Source organism: Orcinus orca, chromosome 12 (assembly GCF_937001465.1).
Source record: "Orcinus orca chromosome 12, mOrcOrc1.1, whole genome shotgun sequence".
Lineage (NCBI taxonomy): Eukaryota > Metazoa > Chordata > Mammalia > Artiodactyla > Delphinidae > Orcinus > Orcinus orca.
Genome location: NC_064570.1, coordinates 19,050,978 through 19,076,352, shown reverse-complemented (window position 1 = coordinate 19,076,352; position 25,375 = coordinate 19,050,978). Strand labels below are relative to the sequence as shown.

The 25,375-nt window shown below is 36.5% G+C and overlaps 2 protein-coding genes across 8 annotated transcripts in view; one reads left to right on the top strand and one right to left on the bottom strand.

Moving 5' to 3' along the window:
- Positions 1–25,375, top strand: part of UTRN (utrophin) — a 1,623,662-nt gene that overhangs the window by 1,253,707 nt on the left and 344,580 nt on the right. The window lies entirely within an intron of this gene.
- SHPRH (SNF2 histone linker PHD RING helicase) overlaps positions 3,206–25,375 on the bottom strand; it is an 89,148-nt gene continuing 66,978 nt past the window's right edge. For 4 of the 7 annotated variants that reach the window (XM_033405494.2, XM_033405525.2, XM_033405505.2 and 1 more), the window contains 5 exons: positions 18,372–18,464; positions 17,372–17,458; positions 16,414–16,592; positions 13,836–13,916; positions 10,570–12,542 (listed from right to left, as the gene is read on the bottom strand). In XM_033405494.2, coding sequence (XP_033261385.1) covers positions 12,446–12,542; positions 13,836–13,916; positions 16,414–16,592; positions 17,372–17,458; positions 18,372–18,464 — 537 coding nt within the window. In that variant the 3' untranslated portion in view covers positions 10,570–12,445. Of the gene's footprint in view, positions 5,376–10,569; positions 12,543–13,835; positions 13,917–16,409; positions 16,593–17,371; positions 17,459–18,371; positions 18,465–25,375 lie in introns of those variants that run through there. The other 3 variants (XM_033405515.2, XR_004476767.2, XM_049695373.1) reach the window with 3 other exon arrangements.

The window sequence follows — 25,375 nt, the reverse complement described above, 5'->3', positions numbered from 1 at the left end:
TGATAAGCTGTGGTGAGAGAGCATATCCTTGACCTGTTCCAGATTTTAGTAGGAAAACTTTGAGTTTCTCACCATTAAGTATGATGTTAGCTATAGGTTTTTTGTAGATATTCTTTGTCAAGTTGAGGAAATTCCCTTCAATTCCTAGTTTGTTGAGAGTTTTTATCATAAATGGGTGTTGGAATTTGTCAAATGCTTTTTAGGCATCTAGATATAATCATGTGATTTTTCTTTAGCCTGTTGATGTGTTGGACTACATTAATTGATTTTTGAATGTAGAACCAGCCTTGTAAACCTTGGATGAATCCCACTTGATCTTGGGGGTAAGGATATTTTTATTCATTCAAGCTTTCAACAAGTATCTGTTGATCTTTTTACCAGGTAATGGGCTATAGAGGTAAACAAAATAAAATTTCAGCTCTTATGGAGTTGATTTTCTATTGAGGAAGATGGAGAAAATGTATAAAATGAATATATGTCAGATGGTGATAAGAGCTTAGAGAAAATAAAGCAATAAGGGGGATAGAATGACGTGGTAGAAGGGAAGGGTGCAATTTTGTGTAGAATTCTCAAGTCAGCCTCACTGATAAGCTGACATTGGAGCAGAGGCTCAAAGGAAGTGAGACAGTGGGCCATGCGAGTACCTGGGGGAACAGTCATTTCAAAGGCCCTGAGAAAGCATGCTTGAGAATGCTCCAGGTACAAGAAGCACCCTGAGGATGGAACAGAAGGATAGAGGGGCAGTGTGGGACTTGAGGACAGAGAGGTGGCAGGGGCTCAGATCGGCTGGGGCCTTCCAGCCTTCATGAGGATTAGGTTTCTCTCTGAGTTGAATAACCATGAGAGAATTTTGCACAGAGCTAGGACATTATCTGTCATATATGTTAAAATGATCACATTGGTGGCTGTGTTGGGAAAATGCTCTAGGAAGCTGTCAAATAATCCAGTTAAGAGTGAGTATGGCAGGGGCTAGGTGGCAGCTGTGGAGGTGATGAAAAGTAGTTAGAGTCCAGATGTATTTTGAAGGTGGAGTGATGGATTAGATGTGAAGGATGAGAGAAGAAAAAGATCTTTGTCTTAAGTAAGGGAAAGATGGAGTGCCATTTAATGAGATACTGAAAAAAAACAGCCAGTAGCTTTATTCTTATACCATTAGTTAATGAAAATTCCAATTAACAAATTCATTTCATTTTTTGAAAGTTTTGGGAGAAGACTTTCCTTCTATAAGCTTATATTCCTTTAGTGAATATCTGTAGCCAATATCATGGACTTGAACTCTGGGGCCGGTTCTTGGTAAAGCCTCCCATTCTGCACATAGGAGAGGATAGCTTGTCCATGGTTCCCTGTAGAATAATTGCAAAGGGTGGGTGGGGATGCTAGCTTTAGTGTCTCAGTGGTGCTGATTAAAGGAGGGAGGGAAGGAGGGAGGGAAAGAGGGAGGAAGAAAGGAAGGAAGGCAGAAGGAAGGAAGGAGGTAAGGAAGAAGGGAGGGAGGATGGAAGAAAGTTAGGAACCATTTAACCCCAGCTTCTTAAAGGCAGAGGCATCAGGTCTACTTATGGTCCTCTTGAGGCAGGTGAAGACTTTTCAGTGGGAAAACTAATGTCACAGAGTGATATTATATTAATGTTATGACATATTCAAATGTGTGGACAGACGCTATCAAAACTTACAAGATTACATCCTTTTTTCTTAGATGATTTAATTGATAGGCTTGAAGGACAATGAAGGTGAGTTCTGCCATGATGAGCTGGTGTCCATAATGATAAAGACATCGAGTGTATTTGCAAATTCTCTGTCAGTGGATAGCAAATCTTTTGCTACATGGCAAAGTTAATTATACAATTACATTTCAATTGCTTTGAAATGTTTCCATTTATGTGTCCAAGGGTAGTCTTTTACTATAATACAAATATAATTCTTTCTGAGGCTCCGCGCTGGCCGTTCAACATCAGATTCAAATTTAAGAGCAAAATATGACAATCTTCCAAATATCCTTGGCAAATAATATGGTCACCTAAATTTGTAAGATCAGTGACACCACTTATTACACAATATTCTTAATATTACAAACCAACAGAGCTTATACTAGTGAAGTAAAAGTCAAATATATGGAATTTTCCTTTTGATACATGGTCTGTGTTATTACCATGGAAAATGATTAAGTATTTCTTGACTTATTGTTCTCAATTTTGTACCCCCCAGAGATATTTGCTTATGCCTGGGAGCATTTTTGGTTGTCATTTTGGGGGTGGGGTATGCTAATAGCATCTCATGAGTAGAGGCCAGAGATACAGCTAAACATCTTATGGAGCAAAGGACATTCCGCACAAGAGTTATCTAGCCCAAAATGTAAGTCAGTAATGCTAAGGTTGAGAATCTCTGACTCATGCCGTTGCTCATAGCTCATTCCACAGCTCACATCACAAATGCATTCCTTTAGCTGAGCCTTACAGTTCAATCGTTCAACTCAATATTTGAGTGTCAAAGGAAGATTGGCACTATATTGCGTCTCTAGGATGGGAAGAACCCACTAGGTTGAAGTTATAAGATTTACAGTCATTAGCTGAGTTGGAAGACCATATGATTCTTTATTGGAAACTGGCAAGTGTGCCAAATTAAGGCTGTACTAAGAATATCGTGAGGGTTAACGAGTCTTTGAAAGATGATAGTCACCTTTGTTTCATGTCTAAGAACTTTAACTATGCATTTTTTTTTTTTTTTTTTGCGGTACGCGGGCCTCTCACTGTTGTGGCCTCTGCCGTTGCAGAGCACAGGCTCCGGACGCGCAAGCTCGGTGGCCATGGTTCACGGGCCCAGCCGCTCCGCGGCATGTGGGATCTTCCCGGACTGGGGCACGAACCCGTGTCCCCTGCATCGGCAGGCGGACTCTCAACCACTGCGCCACCAGGGAAGCCCTATCTATGCATTCTTTATTCATTCCAATCCCATGGCTATCTATTCAGTTGAGTGTCAGTTACAGCTAGCTATTCCAGATGCTCCACACACACACATTTTAACTGTGGCTGCCAGATATCAATGAGATTCACAGGCCCCCAGTACAATATTCTCAACAAAATATGCCTGATATTTTGAAGACCATCTGTCTCATTTTAATCTAGAATAGGCTCTTCTAAAGCTTTTGCATGCCAAATGACTTTTAAAAAACCAAAAAACCCTTGTGCTGTGTTAAAAAATGTTTTAAAATGTTTTTATTGAGATATAATTCATATACCATAAAACCCAGCCATCTGAAGTGTACAATTCAATTTTTTAAGTATACTCACAGAATTGTGTAACTATCACTACAGTCTAAGTCTAAAATATTTTCATCATGCCATAAAGAAACCTCATGCCCCTTAGCAGTCACTCCACATACCCCAGCACCCCCAGACCTAGGCAACCACTAATGTACTTTTTTGATTCTATAGATTTGACTATTCTAGACATTTCATATAAATAGGAGCATATAGTATTTTTTACTACTGGTTTCTTTCACTTAGCATGTTTTCAGGATCCATCCTTTTGTAGCATGTCTCAGTACATTTTTTCTTTACTGTGTCCAAATAATATTCTATTGTAAATATATACATTTTGTTTATCCATGTATCATCTGACCGACATTTGTGTTGTTTCCACTTTTGTATATTGTAAATAATGCTGATAAGAACAAGTTTTAGGGTGGGGGCCCTAATTCAATATGACTTGTGTCTTTATAAGAAGAGAGACACTAGGGGTGGATGCACACGGAGGAGAGACCATGTGAGGACACCTTGATCTTCAACCTCTAGCCACCAGAACTGTGAGGATAAAATTCCTGTTGTTTAAGCCACCCAGACTGTGGTATTTTGTTATGGCAGCCCTAGATGACTAATATTCCTAGGAATGGAATTGCTGGGTCATATGGTAACTCTATGTTTAACAATTTGCAGAACTGCCAAATTATTCACATTCAAATCATTGTATGGATATATGTTTTCTTTTCAGTAAACACTTAGGAGTTGCATAGCTGGTAAGTGTATGTTTAACTTTTTAAGAAATGGACAAACTGTTTTCCAAAGTGGCTATACCATTTTACATTCCCACCAGCACTATATGAGGCTTCCAATTTCCCATTTCCTTGCCCAAAGTTGTCATTGTTTTGATTATAGTCATCCTAGTGGGTGTGAAATGATATTTCATTGTGTGTCTTTTTTTTTAATAGAGTTCATTTTTTAAAGCCATTTTAGGTTCACAGAAAAATTGAGCAGCACGTACAGTGTTCTCAGAAACCTCCCACCCATCTCCACCTACCCCCAAGTCTCCCACTATCAATATCACACATCAAAGTGGTAAATTTGTAACTTGTTACAACTGATGAACCTATTTTGTCACATCGTTATCACTCAAGGTCCATAGTTTACATTAGGGTTCACTCTTGGTGGTGTAGACTCTATACAGGTTTTGACAATAAATAGTAGCATGTATCCACCATTGTAGCCATCATACAGAATTGTTTCACTGCCCTAAAAATCCTCTGGGCTCTGCTTATTCATTCCTCTCTCCCCCTCCACCAACCTCTTCATTAGGGTTTTGATGGTTTTGATTTACATTTCCCGAGTGACTAATGCTGTTGATCATCTTTTCATGTGCTTATTGGTCACTTATCTTCCTCAGATGGGAGATATATGTCAAAGTTTACAGACTTTCAGTTATGAGTATGTACAGCATGATGACCATAGTTAATAATATAGTATTGTATACTGAAACTTGCTGAGAATATATCTTAAGTCTTCTTACCACACATACAGAGTTAATTATGTGAGGTGATAGATGTGTTAATTGTCTTATTTTGGTAATCATTTCACAATGTATATGTATATCAAATCATCACATTGTATACCTTAAATATATACAATTATATTTGTCAATTATTCCTCATTAAAGCTGGAAAAAAAAACCCCTTAAGGTTAGAATGGCTACTGTTTGTACTGACTACCTGATAATCGTATTTGAGGGCAAACATGTTTAGTGATATTATATTGTGGCAATACAAAATATACATGATGTTTTTTGAAGTAATTTTATAGAACTCTTAGACTTCTTAAGATTTTGATGTTTTTGTTTTGAAATAAAAATATTTCTATTAAAAAAACCCTTTGCCCATTTAAAAATTGGATTATTTGTCTTTTTATTGTTGGATATCAGTGCTTTTTAAGGTCCAGTTTGCCTCCAACTGAAAAGGAAAACGACCCACGATTTTGTCTAGTATAAGAGACACACTATAGTGTCTTATCCTGAATGGTAGTCTCCTCAGCAGGTTTCACTGTTTCTTTATATCTGGGATCCGCTGTGGCCTTGTGATTTCAGGGCAGAGGCAGCACTTTTCTTGGTAGCTGGATTCATAGGAGTCCAAAAGAAACAAATAGCTTTAGGCAATTTTCAATCAATCTTAGAGAGATAATAGTGTAACAATTCGTTCCTGATATCACAAAGAACAGATTCAAACAGCACGTCTTACAATTAAATATGAAACACACAGGAATAGTGCAGTTATAGGAGAAGTGTTATCTTATTTCTCAGTGTTTATTAGCTAGTGCTCTTTAACGGACAGGACGTTTGCAGATGTTTTAGTAACCCACACAACTCTGCTCTGGTGTGGACCGTGTTTACCAGTTATTTCAACCAATGAAATTCAGCAACTATTTACTGCACACCCAAAGAGAGGCAATGCCTGTTCTACTGAATTCACTGAATTCTTTGATAAATTTTTAAAAAGAAATAGTTGTACATTTACTAACTTTTTAGAAAAGGAAATAGCAGCCTCCCTTTTTTTTGTTATTATTCACTTGGCTAAAGAGATTCTGGAACTTAACACCATGTATTCTGGGAGAAAGAAAAATCTAAAATGGAAAATACCACAGTGCTTCATCTACAAGATTTAAAAGAGCCTTAAAGTTCACTTGTACTTAAAATCTTTCATAAACGATTTCACTATCTCCTTTGAGAACTCATTTTGTGTTTAAAATTTCCTTTCTCACGGATAATCAAAATCATCCTGGATGCTTCAGGCCTGTCCTCCTCTGCATTCAGTAGACTAGCTCCTCCCTGCTGACATCTTATAAGGATGAAATTCTTCACACTTTCTTTGCCTGATAGTATAGTAGCTCCCGTATTCACTTACACAGATGACATGTGATTGCCATATGAATGGATGGGAATAAAGGTGTTGGTGTTGATCTGATATTAAATAAGAGGAAGCTTAATTTCTCCTTTATAAATAACCCTCCACTCTGTGTAAATTCCAATATCTTCTTTCCACATCTTAATGGATTTCCTTGCCTATCCCTAGAATGTGTACATGCCACACCAGAGGCCACTAATGAGCCAATGATACTCATAAACTGTCCTATTTTTTGGGGTGCAATCTTTATTCTTTGATGTTTAAGTCATGGCTAAACACTTTGGGGTATGTTTTCTTAGAAACATTACGATGCTATTTAAAAGTGGTAGCATAAACCCTATCACCCATTTGTTTCCCCAAGGGTAGTGTATGAGTCGGAGTTCAACCAGAGAAACAAAACCAGGACTTATGGCAAGGTATTGGCTCATGTGACCATGGAGGCCAGTTAGGCAAGTCCATAGGGTAGGCCATCGGGAAGGGCAGGCTGGAACTCTCAGGCATGAGCTGAAACTGCTGCCCACAGATGGAATTTCTTCTTCTGGGAAGTTTCACTTCTGCTTCGAAGGCCATTCAACTGATTAAACCAAGCCTGCCCAGGTCATCCAGAATAATCTCCCTTAAAGTCAGCTGATTATGGACTTTAATCATATCTGTAAAACACTGTCACAGCAACACACAGTGTTTGATTGGATAACTGGGATTACAGCCTACACAAAATGCCTCATAAAACTGAGCCTCACAGGTGACAAGTATCTCTGTGGTCATAGAGCAGTCACTCTGAATATCAGTTTACTTTGTATTCATACGGAGATGGCTTTTGGTTTAAAGTCAGCTGTTATAAGCAACCTCAACCATTTAACTTTTTTTAAAACAAAGTGTAAGATGCAAAATTAAATGGAACTCCTTGTGCTACAGTCCACCAGACTTGCTGTCGCTGCGTGGGTAGACTTCTTTCTACAGTAGGCCTTTGCCTATGATCAATAAAATTGTGTATATAGCAACTTACCACAAACTTGGCTAGAAAAATTTAGCCCATTCCTTGCCTTGTTCTTGGTGAGGAGACACTGAAGATAATTTAAAAAGTCTATTGTAGTTGGTCGCAAAATTTTTGGTCTCAGGACCTTTATGTGCGTCAAAATTATTGAGGACTCTAAAGACCTTCTGTTCATATGGGTTATGTCTTTGTCAGTTTGGGCTGCTACAGGACTCTCTCCAGGGAGCTGCAGACTGTATACAATTTGGGGGGCTTATCCTCTGAAGCTCATCTGGGAAACCTCTTCCTCCCAAGGGCCCACTGACTCCAGGTTAGGACACTTGGGTGGGGGTCTGATAAGTACCCTTTTACGTGATGGTGAATAAACTGCTCTTCCAGTACCTAGACATATAGTTTTAAAACCAAGGAGGAAAAGAACAAAGAGGAAGGAAGGGAGAGAGAATTAAAAAGTAGTTTACTCAATCAAGATCTTTTTTTTTTTTTTTTTGGTACGCGGGCCTCTCACTGTTGTGGCCTCTCCCATTGTGGAGCACAGGCTCCGGACGCGCAGGCTCAGCGGCCATGGCTCACGGGCCCAGCCGCTCCGCGGCATGTGGGATCTTCCCGGACCGGGGCACGAACCCGTGTCCCTTGCATTGGCAGGCGGACTCTCAACCACTGCACCACCAGGGAAGCCCTCAGTAAAGATCTTTATGGTGATGCTTGAAAGACCAAAGCCATTTAAGTAGGAAACGTGCTAATCTTTTGCTGTATGTATATGGAAAGATCATGAGTAAAAGTAATCCTCCCTTAAAAACAACTCACTGCATAAACAGGATGTCTACTTAATTGAGTCATCGTTAACAACTTGATAGGAAGGCGAAGTGCTATGTAACACCTTTACTTGTACTGTATCATGCTGGTAGACAATTCTCTGGGAAGCTGAATGAGTTCAGGGTAGAAGCGGTCACCTGCAGCATATAAGCAGTAATCTGATTATCAATTAAAAAGTGAAAAGCACTGAGGAAGTTTTAATTAAGCAATATTCCACAATGATGCTTTTAACAGTTTTATAGCTAGCTAATCATTTATAAACATTCTAATACAATAGGGCGAGATCAGGGACTAAAATACATTCCCTTTTAAAACACAGGTTTGCACTGAGCAAAGAAGACAATATTCTGTGACAGCCAAAGGAAAATATACTCAGTATGGTCAACAAACAGTAGTGTTTTCATTTTAGTTGATGGACATTTTTACAAACAGTCTGGGAAAAAAAAACTGGTGTAGCACTCATTTGATTGGGAAGCAGGGAAACAAAGGGGCATAAGGTGCCTTTATAATTCTGAGCTCAGAATTAGGGATGTGGCAAATATACATGAAATGGTCTTGAAAGAAAATAAGCGCAGGTCATCTCAGTAGATATACCCCAAATAAATTATTAATAAAGTGAGGAGGAAGTAGTTTCTAAGGAAATCTGGGCACAGATGTTTGCTCTGTAAGACACGGAGAGTTTAGGGATCAGAACCGTGAGACATACAAATCACGGATCTGAAAAGATCCCATGTGTTGAAAACAGGTCCTTGCTCAAAATTGCTCCTTGAATAGGCTCTATCAAGGATGTGGAACATAAGAGCAGGTTTATTAGGAGACAAAGATACCAAAGGGGTTTGGAGAGGGAGTTCTTTAAGTAAAGGCTGAAGGTATGGAATATCTGAAAGGCAGAAAGCAAAAGTTACCTAATAATTTAATAATAATAATAGTCACCCATACAAAGAATCATTACACAGATAATGGAGGTTAAATTTTATTTCTATTTTGCAAGTAAAAAGCATATGCTGTAGTACAAAGGATTTGGTTTCAACATAGCAAAGTCAGTTTTAATGGACAAAATCAGTCTTGAGAGTCACTGATATTAAATAACGGAATAGGGTTAAGGGATGGTATGGGAACTTCAAAGACAAGGTATGCAGGTCTCTGAAAGGCTGACTGAAGGAATGGGAAAGCTGGAGATGCCAACTTTGGTCCCAGCCAACTTCTGCTATTTTCTGTACGTGATACTGTCTGTTATTCAACTCAGAGGCAACACCATATACCCACTGTGAGAACTGAATTCCCTTTGGGGTTATCAATTACTCACACAGCCTTCCTCTAAAGGAAGGCTTGCAAGTGGTTCATATTCAAGCCTTACGTGTGATAGTGTTTATATCACATTCACAATGTAACAGAAGTACATGGAAATTCTTGTAAATTATATAAAATATAGAGTTGATTGATCCCACTTTGAAGAAGCATCATTGAGGATTAGATTTCCTTTATCAGAGTAGACAGGTTTAAAACACATTGCTTGTACTGTACCGTTTTAATAACATTTCATTTTTATATTGATATGTCAGTTAGAAATTAAGAAATGGCATATAATTGTGGGATTTCGTTTAAATTCTAGAAAAACTGAAAGATACTTTTTATTCAGCTTAACTAAGGCTGAGGTCTTCTAGCACAGGTGATTTTTGCATTTCTCGAAGATTATCCTGTAGTTTAATAAACATAAAGAACTCAAGCACACTAAACCTTGGGAGGACTAGTAAACGAGAGCAGAAGATTTAAAAGACATCATTTCTTCCTTTGTCTACTTAACAAGGTAACTTGAGTTGATTAATCTTGCATTATTAAATTCAAATCCTAAATATTTTGACAAGTATTGTTAAGTCTGATATTGTTAAGTCTGAATTTGTGGTTATATGTTGAATTATCAATGTAGAGAGTTTTCAGTTTGTTGTTATTAATATGATATGAAAGGGACCAATCCTAATACTGTATCCCTAAAACATGGGCCATTCTACTGAGATCACATACAGAGAGAAAAGTTGAAGCTGCAATAGACATAGTAAAGCTACCTGGGTTTCAAGCAAAAGACTAAGGAATTAGGTATATGCATTTCACATTGCCTATAAATAAGTCTTTTCAGTCCTAGTAAGCTCACTTCAATTCTTTAAACAGAGATGCGGCCCCAGATCCAAATGCATTTCAGCTAAGGACTCCAACTACCTCATTTTTTTTTTCTCACTGGTTCATTAATAAAGCACCCATTTAAGAACAACTATTTATAAGTATAGTGATATTTCAGAGAATATAAAATGATGGAAGGAGGAAACAAAGAAGTCCTTTGCTTGCAGCCAAGATGTGGGGACGAGATCTGAATTTGTTCTGAACAATCATTTGGGAGAAGTGTCACAACAGTTTTGAAGAAATAATAAATGTCTATAAAATATAGGATTCTGTGGTATAAACAATTTTAACACCTTTTGTCGAGAGACCAAAACAAACAAAAAACAACCCCCCCAAAAAAACAAAAACAAAACAAAAAAACGAAACAAAACCCCCCAAACCACACAGTATGTTCTATGGATCAGAAATTAAATAAATCCCCAAATTTCAATTTACACTAAAATATTTATTTAATTGATAATATTTTACAGAAATAAATAAGAGCAGGTTTTCTCTAATGCAGATAGGTATATTTATATATTTATATTTTTTTTTACAAAATTAAAGCATATCAAATTGTTTTCCCTAAAACTGTAGCGCAGAAAGGAATACTAGGAAACAAACAAAAAGAAATACTGAAATATGTTCATCATTAAATTATAACCATGGGCCTTCTGAATCTCAACAAGGTATATGATTTAGAGAAAGAACATGAGATTTGCAGTCAGGGGACCTTGGCTCCACTGTTTACTTGCTGTGTGTCATAGGCACATTTCTCAATATTTCTGAATCTCAGTTCTCTACCTTTCAAACAGGAATGATATTAATTATATCAACTTCACAGGACTGTTGGGCAAATTAAGCACGTGAATGTATAGGAAAGCTCTTTATAACATGTAAAGAGCTACAAAAATAATAGTTCTGTTTAATATTTCATATAAAAGAATCAATGCATATCTTCCTTCAACTGAAGAAAATAAGCACCAAAAATGTGTGTGTGTTTTCTTCAGTTGAATTATGTCACCCTATAAACCAGAATAAGAAAATGCACCTTAACTAAGCACCAAAGCCTCTCGGACAAATGTGATCCAGGGTATATTTCTATTACAGTTTTCTGGGCAACTAAGTAGGAGCTAATGAGTCCTGAGGGTCATTTAAAACTCTGAAGGCTCAAAGAAAACAAACCAAGAACATCTGTATTACATCAAACGGCTAGGATACAACAAGCTACTCCTTATTTAGCAATTTCAAAGTCCATTAATTCTTCACAGAAGAAGAAACACTAGGTTATTATCACTTGCAATTATTTGCTTATGTGAATATGACATTCTCTTGCTCCAAAGATCAAATACTAGTCCTTGAGGAAAGTACTAGTGGAATGAAATAACAAATCCTATCATAAATTTAGATATTAATGATTAAAAGTCTAGTTACACGAGAACATGGGAAAGGAAAAGAACCCAGGACATTAGTATAATAACGATAAAAAAAACCCCTGCCATATTATAATGATAAGAATTGAAATGATAAACATTGCAATATTTACAGATACATCAATCTTAAAACATGTAAAAACTCAATAAGACAAATTAAAAGTAGAGAAAGCAGTTTAGATAATTTTAAGGAAAGTAAACATTAATACACTTAGAAAGGCTAAAGTTAACTGCTTACACTGATAATATTTAACATAGAATAGAAATACTTAAAGTGTGCAGTGTTTTGATTTTTAGTGGCAAGATACAGAGAAAAGAAATAATTGCCTAATATTAACTTATTGTTAGGAGTTGCATTACTCTAAAGTTACTATTTATGGAGTTACAGTCTACATCTACTCAAAGAATTAGGAGCTAACATAATTTACCATCTTTTAAAAATATCACTAATAAGATATTGGTGAATCATGTGCTAAAGATACTGAAGGCTCTTTCAAAGATGAGATCTAGTTGGTAGAGTATACCAGGTCATGTACAACGAGACTAGTTGACTTACCCTGTTATTCTAACTCATTTTAAGACTGATCTTACCAAAAGAAAAGTACACATTACCTCTCTTAATTCCCTCAGATAGAGGTACTCTTTGGAACAAAAACAAATATTTTATTGGGAGTGTAAAATTAAAAATCTTTATAGCTATTGTGGAAACAGTATATTGGAAATGACTCAATAACTACTAGGACACTGTACAACTGAAAAAGAAATAAATTCATTCAACTAAGAACACTGTTTACTGACATCTATTGGATTGTTTAACTTATAACTTTATTCTTTAAACTATGAAAAATTTAAAACACATTAAAGTCTGTGGACTGAATCAAGTGTACTTCATTCAAGGTCTTCAGTTTCTTTGGTAAATAGGTCTGCCAGATCAGCCACGGTCAAGACAGAGGCCTCAGAATGTTTCGCTGATGGGCTTGTGTGACTGCAGGATTTTGCAAGTGAGCAGAATCAGAAAGAAACCCCAAGGAATAAATTATTCTATTTGTCTTTATAATAATAATATAAGACATAATAGTACATAATATTATATTCTTATATAAGAACATATTTGTTCTAAGTTTTTGTAATTGAGTTATAGGAAACTCCTGGAAGAAAGTAGGCAATGGAATCATTATTACAACTTCTTAAAATTAGTGAAGATTTCTATATACCATTTTCAAACTTGGTCATAAAATGTCTTTCTCTGCACAATTAATAAAACAAAGAAACAAAACCCCGGCCAGCTAGTACTAAAGCTCTCACCTTACAACTTACCTTCTTAGTATCTGAAGTTAATTTGTTTCAAGAAAAATTCAACAGCTCTTTTAATTGCTGTTTTATTGAGGCAGCTTATATATAAGCACTGAATTCTGTGACATATGGAAACACCACTAACAAAAAGCCTTCATGTTTGAGGCAAAAAGCTCTTGTGGTAGCCTTTCTTTCCCAGACCCCCAATGAAAGAGAATTTCTGGTTTCCAATGGCTTCTTTGCTATGCAAAGTACCTCTGTGGAAACAATCCCTTCTAAGGCAATCATCTCTTCTGAGTGTATCTTCCAATCATACCTATCTCACAAGGATTCAGTTAGGTATTAGTTTATGTTTCAAAATGACTTTAAAGAAAATTAATTAGGAAATAAATGTTAGGAAGTTTTATGATTCCAAACTTAAGTTTTCAAAATTAAGGCTGTTCTGGTCTCTCTGCTTCTGTTCTGCCTGTGAAATTAATGCCACAATTACCGGCCTAGTTTTAAGTCCAGACCTTTCTACCTGCATGTGACTAACCAGTGTGATGTATCAAGCAGTACTCTAAATTTCATGTTACAGCTATCAGACTAAAGCTTTTAGGTTGGACATAAAGATAGATTTCATTTAAAAAGTAATCCAGTGGCAAAGAAATGTACGATAGTTCCTCCCTCCACCCCCTGCCCCAATACACATGGGTGATTTAAAGTATACTAGCTCTGAACTGAAGTTTCTTTAATAGTAGGACAGTTTAAGTATTTTTATATATTACAATCCCTATTAATAAACTAAGTCAAATATAGAATGCCCAAAGTACTAACTGGGAAATTTTGGAGAGGTAAAATGCCATACCATGCTTTTAAAAAGTATTTGCACTTATATCTTTTGGTTGACTAAGTGGTCATCTAGGTGAAGAAGTTCTACACACCTATACAACCTTTTATGAACAGGAAAACTTCTCCTGTCCACTTGAAGTAAACTGTTACGTACCTCCTCTCGGCGGTTTTCAGCATTGCTTGCATTCTTTCTTCTATTGTTGCTTTAATTAAGAATCTGTGTACAATAGTGGGTCTAGAAGGTACATAACAATTATAAGTTTAAAAACACCTTAAAACAAATTAGAACAAACAAACTTCATACATTATATGTTATATTCGTCAGTCAGTTGGTATCTACCGTGGCAGGGACTAAACCAGGTGCTGGCGGGGGCAATGGTCAACAGTGAATACAACAAATGATTTAATCTGAGTGAACAAGTATCTACTGAGGGGAGACACACAAAATAAGATATTTTCAGGTGCAGACAATGACATGAGGAGGGTGACACTTGACTTGAAGCATGACTGATGGGGATGAGACAGCTAGTAAGAAAAGGAGGAGTGGAAGGGGCTTCCAGGTAGAAGCAGCAGCAAATAAATGCAAAGTCCTGGGAAGAGAACATGCTTGGCAAAAGCTTAAAATGTCTGAGGGGCAGAAAGAAGGCTAGCATGGCCACAGCATATTGTAAACCAAGGGCAGGGAGGTCAAATCACATAGGGTCTTGTAGGGCATGGCAAAAATTTGGATTCTTGCCATCAGTGGGTTTAATGAATAATTTGAATTATTCTTGGTTATACTTTAGAAGTCCTTTTGGCTGCTGTGTGGAGGACGGACTTTTAGGCAGAAAGCGGAGGCAGAGATGGCAGGTATCTGCATGACTTTCTTTTTTATCTCATTTCACATTTCTTTGTTCGGCTGTTACCTTCTTCATAAGAACCTCCATGCCTTCCTGCCCAGCCGCCTGCACTCTTAATCCTCTTTTCCTTGCTCCTAGCATAGTATATATTTCACTTATTATGTTTATTGTTTACCATTTGTCTCTCTACCAACCCCCTACAACTAGAGTTTAAGCCCTGTGAGGGCATCTCAAGTACTTAGAACAGTGCTTGGCACACAGGAGGAGCTCAATAAAATCTTACTGAATGAACTATGTGGGTATTGATGTAGGTAGACTGTTCAAGCTGGTGATGGAAAGATGAGGCACTTCTAATCTGACTGTATCTGTTTTCTCTGAATGAGGCAAGATCATCCTCAAAGGGGAGGAAGATACAGGAGACTTAAGAGAGTCTCCTCAGAAAGTAGAAAAATCTATTTACTAGGGAAGCATAGTAGGATTGTAAAACAGTGTTGAGTGGCCTTTTTAGACTTGTGGCGTTACATCTGGGATGAGTCCACTGTATGCTTTAGAAGATAATGATAAGAACTCAGTGTTTAAAGATATAACACAAAACCAAAAAGCAAAAAAACCAATGCCCTGCTCCCCCCACCCCACTGCCAAAAACCCAAACCAAACAAAAAGCAGTAACCCAATAAGACAGAAGTACGTTTCAAATGCTACTTGGTAGTAATTTAGAACAAGCTTGCATTTATTACAATTATATTATTTTGCCATATTTTGCCTGATGAACACGTCTCTTTCTTGCTTGAGGTTAAAAGTCATCATTTGCTCTCCCAGCCACTGCTTACAAAGCAGGCCACCTTTCTGAGGACGGCATACAAGACCTCGTCTCCGGCCACTCCTCTCCACATACTTTATACTCCAGCAATTTCACTTCTTAGGGTCCCTAGAAATATCATGTTATTTATTTCCTCTGTGTTTCTGCACAGGCAACTCTGGCTGTGTGAGCACGCTTTTCTAGCCCAACTTTGGAATAATTATTCCTTTAAGAGTCAATCTAATGAAGCCTTTCCTGACTCTCTAGGGCACAAGAGATCACTCCCTTCTTTTGTTACCACAGTACTTCTATTATATTTTCTCACACTCTACTATAATATGTTAAATCATGTTTCCTGTACCACATAGTGATCTCCTTGGGGAAACAAATGATGTCTTATGCAATCTGCATCTTCAGGATCTAGCATAACACCTGACATATGGTAAGTATTCAATCAATATTGATTTCATGAGTGCTTAGTATGGATGCATTTAAAAAAAAAATTCAAAGCATCTAACATCCAGGAGGTAATACATCTGAGAGACCTTATAAAGGATAATTGTCCATTCTGACATTTGAATAAAAGTAGTACATACTACATAATATCTACTATTAGGATTACTTTGCGCCTTAAGCTTAACGAATTGTCTCTTAGAGTGGACCTGAAAGGCTGTATTTTCCTAAGGGGAAGAATTTATAAAAGAGCTGTTTGTTTTCACTCATGTACGAAATATACCTTCTTTTAAATACAGGCTACTTTAGCCAATCAAAAGTCATTTCTTCTCAAAGTTATGATACATGCCTTCAACTTAGTAGTTGTCTTAAGTATTTTAAGAAGCTGTTTTGATGAAATGATCAGGGTAGTTTCTAAAGGAGGAGACAAAAATCTGGGAGAATTTGGGGTTTGCTGCTTGGAGGAGGGAGGGTTGCAAATCTCAAAATGTCTCTGGTCATCTAATAACACTTGAAAATTTAATACATAAGGAAGTAACTAAAAATGAATAGGTTATGATGAACATAAATGAAGAGTTTAAATGCTGATCTGTATCTTAGAAACTGGAGCAAATATTACTGATGTTAACTTTAGCCCTTACTTTGTTTGTCCAATCCGGTGCACCCTTCCTATGGCCTGAAGCTCATGGGCAGGGTTCAATATGGGCTCCACCAAGAGAACATGAGTTGCTTCGATGATAGTTAATCCATTAGAACCTGTGTGCAGGGGCAGCAGCAAAATATTGATTTGGGGATCATGTTTAAATGCTGAAAGGTTCTCCTAAAAAAGAAAGGTACGTTTAAATTTTAGCTGGATAGTTAAAAATAAGAGCAGTATATTATAGGTAGCTCATGTTAAAATGCCTAACGGTACCCAGGTCATTGTGAAATGTAGTGACTAAGAAAATTAAATGTAAAATTACCAATTTTAGAAAACATAAACTTATTGCTTGACTTTATGAAAAAAAGTGTCACATAACCTCTCTTGTTCTTTATGATATATAATGGAATCACAAGATACATGTATGTGATGTATGCAAATTAAACTATATGAGCTTAGAGGAAAAAAAGTGAGAGAAAGAATGCAAGAATGAGTGTGAGGTAAGAGACATGAATCTACTAAATTTACTCTTGGTGGTTTTTTTGGTGTTTGTCACTTAGGTGTGCACCTGTCATTGTGCTGAGTGTGATGTAAGCATAGTTTAACCATACGCAGTTTGCCTAATGCAGTGACTTTAGAGCTTAATCCCAGGGGCAATGAGGCCTCTGTCCATTCAAAAGGTGCGTCATAGGCCATCTCTTCCTATATTAAAGAAACAGACCTCAAATCAGAAGATCTTTAAATATGGTTTGCTATGGGTATAACTGAATAGATGGAAAATAAATGCAATTTCTTTACTTTGCCTTTAAATGTTAATTTTATAGTTAATCAAGAACTCAAACCATGTTTTTGTGGTTTATACGACACAAGACAATAAATGCAAGTAAGCTAGTTAAGAGCAGTTTCAATTTGCAACTGAATCCACTCCAAAAAAACATAAGTAAAGTCTTTTGACATACCTGAAATGTCTTAACACGACTGATCTGTGCAAATTCCATGTTGTTATCAGTGAGAGCTTTTGAAATAATGTCTAATACATCTTGCCACTAAGAACACATAAAATAATAGGAAAATAAATATTTACAAACAGCTTTCATATAACAAAAATTTGAAAAGTGACTAAACCAAAATATCCTTTATACCTCAGAATTAAGTAAACAAAACCAAAATCTTCAAGTATAATACCATTAATATATTTTGTTCTATCCCGAAAGATTTTTTTGTATCAAATGCTGGTTAAAGACAGGGTAAAAAAAATGAGCGTCTTCAGTAAATGAATTATGATAAACATAAACAACAGAAAACAAATTACAGAGTGCTTAATGGATGTGGTTAGTTATCTCCCAAAAATGAAAACTAGAAGCTTTACTCAATACCTTTTATTCAATAGGTTATTTTAATTTTCTTTGCCTTAACCAAGTTCATCCATGAAATGACTTTCAAGGTTAGAGATTCCAATTTAAAAATAATATAAGAGGGCTTCCCTGGTGGCGCAGTGGTTGAGAGTCCGCCTGCCAATGCAGGGGACGCGGGTTCGTGCCCCGGTCCGGGAAGATCCCACATGCCGCGGAGCGGCTGCGCCTGTGAGCCATGACCGCTGAGCCTGCGCGTCCGGAGCCTGTGCTCCGCGACGGGAGAGGCCACAGCGGTGAGAGGCCCGCGTACCGCAAAAAAAAAAAAAAAAAAAAAAAAAAAATATATAAGAAAATCCCTAAGTAAGATTAATATAAAAACATGAAATGTAGCTATAGGAATTGCCTTGTGAAGCATCATCAAATTTCTCTAAAAATAATTCTATCCAATGGACACAGAAAAAAAATCTAACATGGAGAAATCTATCAGTAATTCTAAATCTCAATTACATTTTGGCAAACATTAACAATTATTTCTCAAATAAAAACTGATTTGAAACAGAAAGCCTCTCCGAGTTAACAATGAGGATGAAAATGTTGATTGTACCGTTGAGAAAACAAGTGCTTTAGCCCCTGGATCTCTCAGCTGGATTCTCATCAGAGTTCTGACCACAGCTTCCACTTTTGTAGAATGGCTGCCCTTTGAACACAAAGAAGAAAACACATTATTACCAAATAAAATCCAGTTAACAGTGGAATGGAAAACTAACATAAAACACTTATTATCAAAACTATATGATAGGAACGTGTGTGTTCATCCTTTTTCATTTTGTATCTGCTGGAAATTTCCTCTAGCCTCAAACTGTACGAGATACGGATTTACACCCTGAGAGAATCAAATATAAAAACGCACACCAGAAAGTCATACAGTGATATGACCCTAAGATAAGATTTTTTAGTTAAGTGGCTGGGTTTTGTAGTTACAAAATTTTGTTACTTTAGATAAGCAGAATTTATATTAAAAACACTCTTCATTTCAGATATTATGGCATTGAAAATGTTCAGAATATAATGAATCAAAACTCCAAAGTAAGCAAATAGTAAAGAATCTAACCTACAAAGAATCCTTTCTTACAAGGGCACTACAATGACAGAGGTACAAATGACGTCCACTTGGACGGAAGCAGATTTATACAAAGCTAGATAAACACTGAAAGAGTGCTTTTTGTATTTTTCCATGACCATTTCCAGGATAAGAGTATGAAAATGAGAAAAAGTGAAGAAATAAGAAAATGAAGAAATAAGGCAAGTGCTTTTGTAGCCTTCATTGAGAAAGTCTTCCTCCTGGAATGCTCTGGGAGATGGTACGACAGGGAGATCAAGGGCATGAGATTTTGAGTGAGATAAATCGAAATTCAACTGCCAGTACTGCAACTCCTTAGCTATATAGATTCCAACTTTCCTAAGCCTTAGTTTTCTTATCTGTCAAGCAGGGATGATAATTACATCTATTTCCAAAGGTTGCTGTGATGGTTAAATGAGAAAACGAATACAAAGCGCTTGGCCCAATAGTTGGCAAACAGTAGATACCCAATAACTTACTAACTTTCAGAGACATTAAATATGAGCACAACAATGACAGAGATTATCCTACAAGGGGGGCAGATCTAACCAAAAAGAAGTAAAAATATTCCCATACTACTCTTCTCCTCAAATCACACCCCCTTACTACTTTTACACAAAGAGACACTCAAAGGTAGAAATATAAACAAAACAAGGAAGAAGGCTTTACTAATTTTAAAGTTACCAACAAAGAATTATGGGAGAAATTAAAAAATTCTCGTATTAAAATCCTGGATCTACATTTATTTCTCTGGATATGCAGACTTTCAATTATATTTGCAAGGTTAAAAAGTATAAGGGACCTACTTCAATCTAAAAATTATCTTAAATAAGAGCAAAATTATCTCAAATAAGAGAAAACAGGAAATTAGCATAATGTGATCATTTAGTAGTTTAGACAGAAACTTCCATGTTCCTTGCAAGGTCTCATTTTCAAAGATATCTTCAAGTGAAATACCAGGATAACTATGAATGCTTCTATCAATTAAGCTGCTTCTTATAAAAATTTCAAAAGAAAACAGAATAGTCTTTTATAAGCAACATTCCAAACCGGAGTACTAACTCTATGAAGGAAAAGACTAGAATATTCTCTTTTATCAAAATTTGGCCAATTCAGTGGTAGCTCTCAGTGATCCCTTCCAAATGCTACAATTCTGAACCATTTGGTCCCAGTCCAGTTACTTCCTACTATGAAAGAAGAACAATAAGGAAGTCTGGAAATCCAAAGCTCTGCTTGGCAGAAAGCTACATGGGGAGTGAGATGGCCTTAATACCCTTTTCTTCCAGATGGACAGAAAGTGGCTATTGAGAATGAGAAAACTGAAGAAAGAAGAGGGTGGCTCATATATATCTGTGTTCCTTGGTTTGAGCAAGCATGCCTTACACAATTTTTGAAAACAAAGCCAAAATGCATAATCCTTATGTTAGACCAATGTGTTAAAGCAGTTTCTCCCAAAGATTTCACATTTTAGACTACTTGAAGACATTTAAATTATCATAAATTATCATTACAAATGTTGCTTCAAGTTCCAAGATGCTGTGTTGAAAATACACTGCCTTTGTGAGTCTATTTTAATAAAAATTCATAATATGTTGCTAAATGAAAAGTTAATGCCCTAGACAGTGAGGGATTACCAATCTAAAAAGCATTACTGATCTTTCTAAAAAGAAAGGCAGTACAATGTAGGAGAAAAACTGAACAGAAGTTAAATAAGGATCTGGTTTCTGTCCTATTTGCTACATACAGCACAAACACTTTTTGGATAAATTCTGTTTTGGCCGCCCACACGGCATGTGGGATCTTAGTTCCCTGACCAGGGATCCAACTCATCCAACCCGTGCCCCCTGCAGTGGAAGCACGGAGTCTTAACCACTGGACTGCCAGGAAAGTCCTTGGATAACTTACTAAAAATTACAAAAAAGCGATGTATGTTCATTGGACAACTAAGTTAATAGAAGTTTAGGATTAGAAAATTTAAGTCTATTATTTTATGCCCTACTCTCTCTAAACACCACTAAGAATTTGGCATTTATTCTGTTAGACCTTCTTGTGCATTTTAGAAGCCTCTATAAAAATGCACACACACCCCACAAATATTTTTAAATGTGTTTTATAACATGGCCTTTATATTTAACATTGTATCTTGGCAATCTTAACCATGTAGGACCTTTATATATACCTCACCTCAATGGCTGCACAATATTTAGGATACAACAATTTATTAAATATTTGTTTATTAATATATATTTAGGTTGATTTCATTCTTTTTTGTTCTTACAAACAATACTTCAGTGACTATGCTTATACTTATACCCTTGGGTACCCGTGCACATATTTTTGTTGGAAAGGCATATACTGTGGAACTGTTGGTCAAAAGTTAAAGAAAAACTGGTTTGTAGGACCTCTCATATACTGTACATGTTAAATTTATGTTGTAAATATTTTCCTAACTTTCTATATGTAGTTCACATTTAATTGTATTAAATGCAGTAATGTAAGCAAAAGTGCTGTATTATATTAGCTTTGGTAACTCACAAATGCTTGATGAATGATATGTGGATTTAAAAACTAAGTATTCTTTTTTTTTTAATTAATTAATTTATTTATTCATTTATTTTTGGCTGCTTTGGGTCTTCATTGCTGTGCGCTGGCTTTCTATAGTTGCAGCGAGCCGGGGGCTACTCTTCGTTGCTCTGCATCATGTGGGATCTTCCTGGACCAGGGCTCGAACCCGTGTCCCCTGCATTGGCAGGCAGATTCTCAACCACCGCGCCACCAGGGAAGCCCAAAACTAAGTATTCTTTGACTTTACTACTTTATTAGGCTTTTCTGTGTTTGTTTGACATTTAAATTTGTCTTTCATAAGGGAAAGATGAGAGATTTTATTTAGAGAGGAATAGCTTTTTCCTCAATTAATTGCCCTGCCATGATTCTATCTAGTATGATTTCATATGATATTATAGCATATCTCAGAGTACAGTATATTCCTGTCATTTATCAGTTGATATTTGTTTGAAAACAAGGACCAAATGGCATTTACTTTTATATCACCTAGAGCCTAGCATGGTCCTTTGTAAATAGTATACACTTAACCAGTTTACTTAATGTAAAAATTTTTAATATGTATGTTTAGGCTTCTCAATCCCAAACACACCTGAGTAAAACAATGAATAAACAAAATAAAAATAAAAGCGGGTTAGAATACAATTAAAAACTCTCAACATATTTTTTTGGTCATTCAGAATGATTAACAACAGGCAAATCAAATCTTGCAATTAATCTCTTTTATAATTGAGATTATAAAATTATAAAAGCTAGAGAGACTCAGACAAGAGCAGGCTTGAAAAACGAGCAGATTTAATCTAACACAAAGCAGACCTGAGGTGGTTTTTGGATTAGTACTGTGTAATGAAATCACTGGAACATTAATCTTGCAATTAATCTCTTTTATAATTGAGATTATAAAATTATAAAAGCTAGAGAGACTCAGACAAGAGCAGGCTTGAAAGACGAGCAGATTTAATCTAACACAAAGCAGACCTGAGGTGGTTTTTGGATTAGTACTGTGTAATGAAATCACTGGAACTGGTCTAAAAAGAAGCTACCAGTTGGAGGGTGGTGCTCTCTCATTCTGGTCTATCAACACTCATTTTTTCCCTACCTACCAGCAGTGATAGGAGAGGTTAATAAAGTCAGCAAACCCTGTGGACTTTTATTTCCAATCTTTAGAATCAGAGATACCTACCACATTAGGCCTTTATTCTTAACTTTTTTTCTCTCTTCTGCTTGTGTTTTTACACTTCCAAGTGAAAAGCAAAAGTCCCCAAATAATACTGAAAAGACCACGGTTGGTCTAAGAGCAGAGTAATAAAAGGGATCAAAGGGATCAAACCCTCTAGCATTTCAGGTGAGTTCACGTTGGATTATTCAAATCATTCAACAAAAACTTTCTGTGCACATAAATGACAAGAACTACACTAGGCACTGAATATACAATGATGAAAAGATACTCCCTTATTCTCAAATACACACAGTCTAATGCATGTTACAGAATATGGAGAAAAGCAAAGGATGGTTTTATACTGCTGGGCTGGCCTGGAAGCGACTTAAGTGAATGCTTTATTATACCATCTTAATAAGCATTATGCACATTCTACTGTTCCTTTTAATGTTTCTTTCTATCTCAAATACATAAATGAACTTTGGCTCAGATCTGTCAGTTTCTGAGACGACTACTCAATGTGGTCACTGCTACAGAAAAGAAATATTCACTTTGTTAAAAAGATTAAAACAGGAAGGAGATGGGTTATATCTATATAGGAGAGGATCACAGAAAAAGCAAAAGAGATATGGATGAGGAAAACAGAGATATCAATCCATCCCTGTGCAAGGTGTTAACAGAGTATGAATATTCTCAAGACAGGTACACTGGCAGCCTTAATCCAACCCAGTTTATGTTTTAGCTCTATCAGCAAACACACAGATGCAAAGTTAGGCTGGAATTAGGGAGGGGGGGTGCATGGAAGAGAAATCCCCCCAAACTGCTAGATCATTTCATAATATATTAGGCTGACAGAGTTGGATTTAATTATAAGCAGCTCTGCCCTCTTCTGAAGGTCCTGTCCCTTTCCTCATTTCTATCCTTTCTTGGTAGTCTCTTCAGTTTTTCCACATGTATATCTACCAACCCTACTCTATGATTAATGCTTGGTTTTTCTTCATGTTTCTGAAACATCAAAGACCAAGGCCCAGCTTTGGAATGAAGACCCATCATCTGTCCTCTGCCCGCCCCTGACTGTATCTTTGTGGCTGTTCTCTCTGAGGCACTAGTTCTCTCTAAGGCCAACTAGGGAACTATGAAAGGAGACATATAAAGTGCTACCACTCAGATCAAGTTAGTGCCTCTCCTGATCTTCCTCTCATGAGGTAAGTAGCCAAGAGCATTATAACACTTAACACTGAAGGAAAAGGATGGAATTTTCCTTCTTTACAACAAAAGAATCTTACAAAATGTTCTTTATGAAGATCTTTGCTCCCTTGCTTGTAATTTAATGAATAAAACCAAACTAGACCTCAAAGCTACACATATAAGTCTTTCCCTTTCTGGAAAATTAAGTACAAAGTTAAAAGCTCCAGACCATTCAGGCAGTCAAGGCAATGAAAAATCAGTAGAGATCCATTAGCAATAAAGGCCAACAAAGAATTTCTCATGAAATCTGGCCTAGAGGTTGTCTAATAGCATAACTAGAAATCAGAAATGTCTCGTAGCCTCTTATCTGCGCTAAATAGGTGCAACTAACTTATTTTTATCATAGAGTTAAACTTGATTGGAATAAGCAGCTACACATTTCCAGGCTCTTGTTAAAATCTGAGAACCTAAACTTTGAGTTAAAAGCTGTTAAATGTGTTAAAAGGATGGAAAATTCAGTTTTGTTTCTATTGTATACTCAGGAGATGCAGAATTCTAAGGAAGCAATCAAGTAGTATTTGATTTAGACTTTGATCAACCCCTCTCCTCCAAAATAGGTCTAAATATTTTACCAATGCATCTTAGAGTGAGGTACTGCTTTTTTCTCTGAAGTCTTGTTATTGGGGAAAGAGGAGGGAACAATAGGAAAAATCCATGAGTATAGCATAGAAGACATACTGTAGCTGGCTTCACCCTATTCCCTTCACATCTATTTTCTATCTGTTGAGACTCCTTATTTAGGGAAGGAAGGAAAGGAAGGAGAACAGTTATGACACCTCCCAACTGTAGCAGCAAAGCACTACTTCTACTTGATGTATATAAATAAAAGAAAAATAGTGCTCTCTATGACTGGAAAGTTATTGTTGAAAACTGGGGACTCTGAAGCAGGGCTTGGCAATCCATGACTCTGAACCAACGGTTTGTTACCCATTATATTGCTTCTTCACCAGTCTAGTCCTTCTTCCTTTGGCCCCTTTTATTTTCTCTGTTTGTCTAATCTGTCCACATTGCTCTCCCACTCCTTTTTCTTTGTAATATATATGGATTCTCATGGTCATGCTCAGCTCCAATGGCAGAATTAAGGGCTAAAGTGGCCGCTGTGTTCTGAAGAACATCAGAAAAAAGTCAACACAATGGAGACGATGAATGTACTGAGTCTTATTTTTCATCAAACATCAGAGAGAATATTCATGTTTATAGGCTACTTTATGTCAATAGGCAGACTAAATCTTTAGGGATTTTATAGATACTATATATTATCTTTAATGTATCTTTATAATATATTAATATATGATATATTAGTATATATGTTTATATATTATATATATTCCATACATACACACTAATATACATAAAACATGTCAAATAATGTCTTACAGTATGGGGGTTGCCAGTCACTTATGACTCTAAAGTGAAGGCAGAATGAAGTCATTTTCAGAAGTGTAAAAACTCTGATTTTCCGTTCACATGCTTATCATGTTAAAATTTCTTGATGCAGCAGATCACAGCGAAAAAAGAA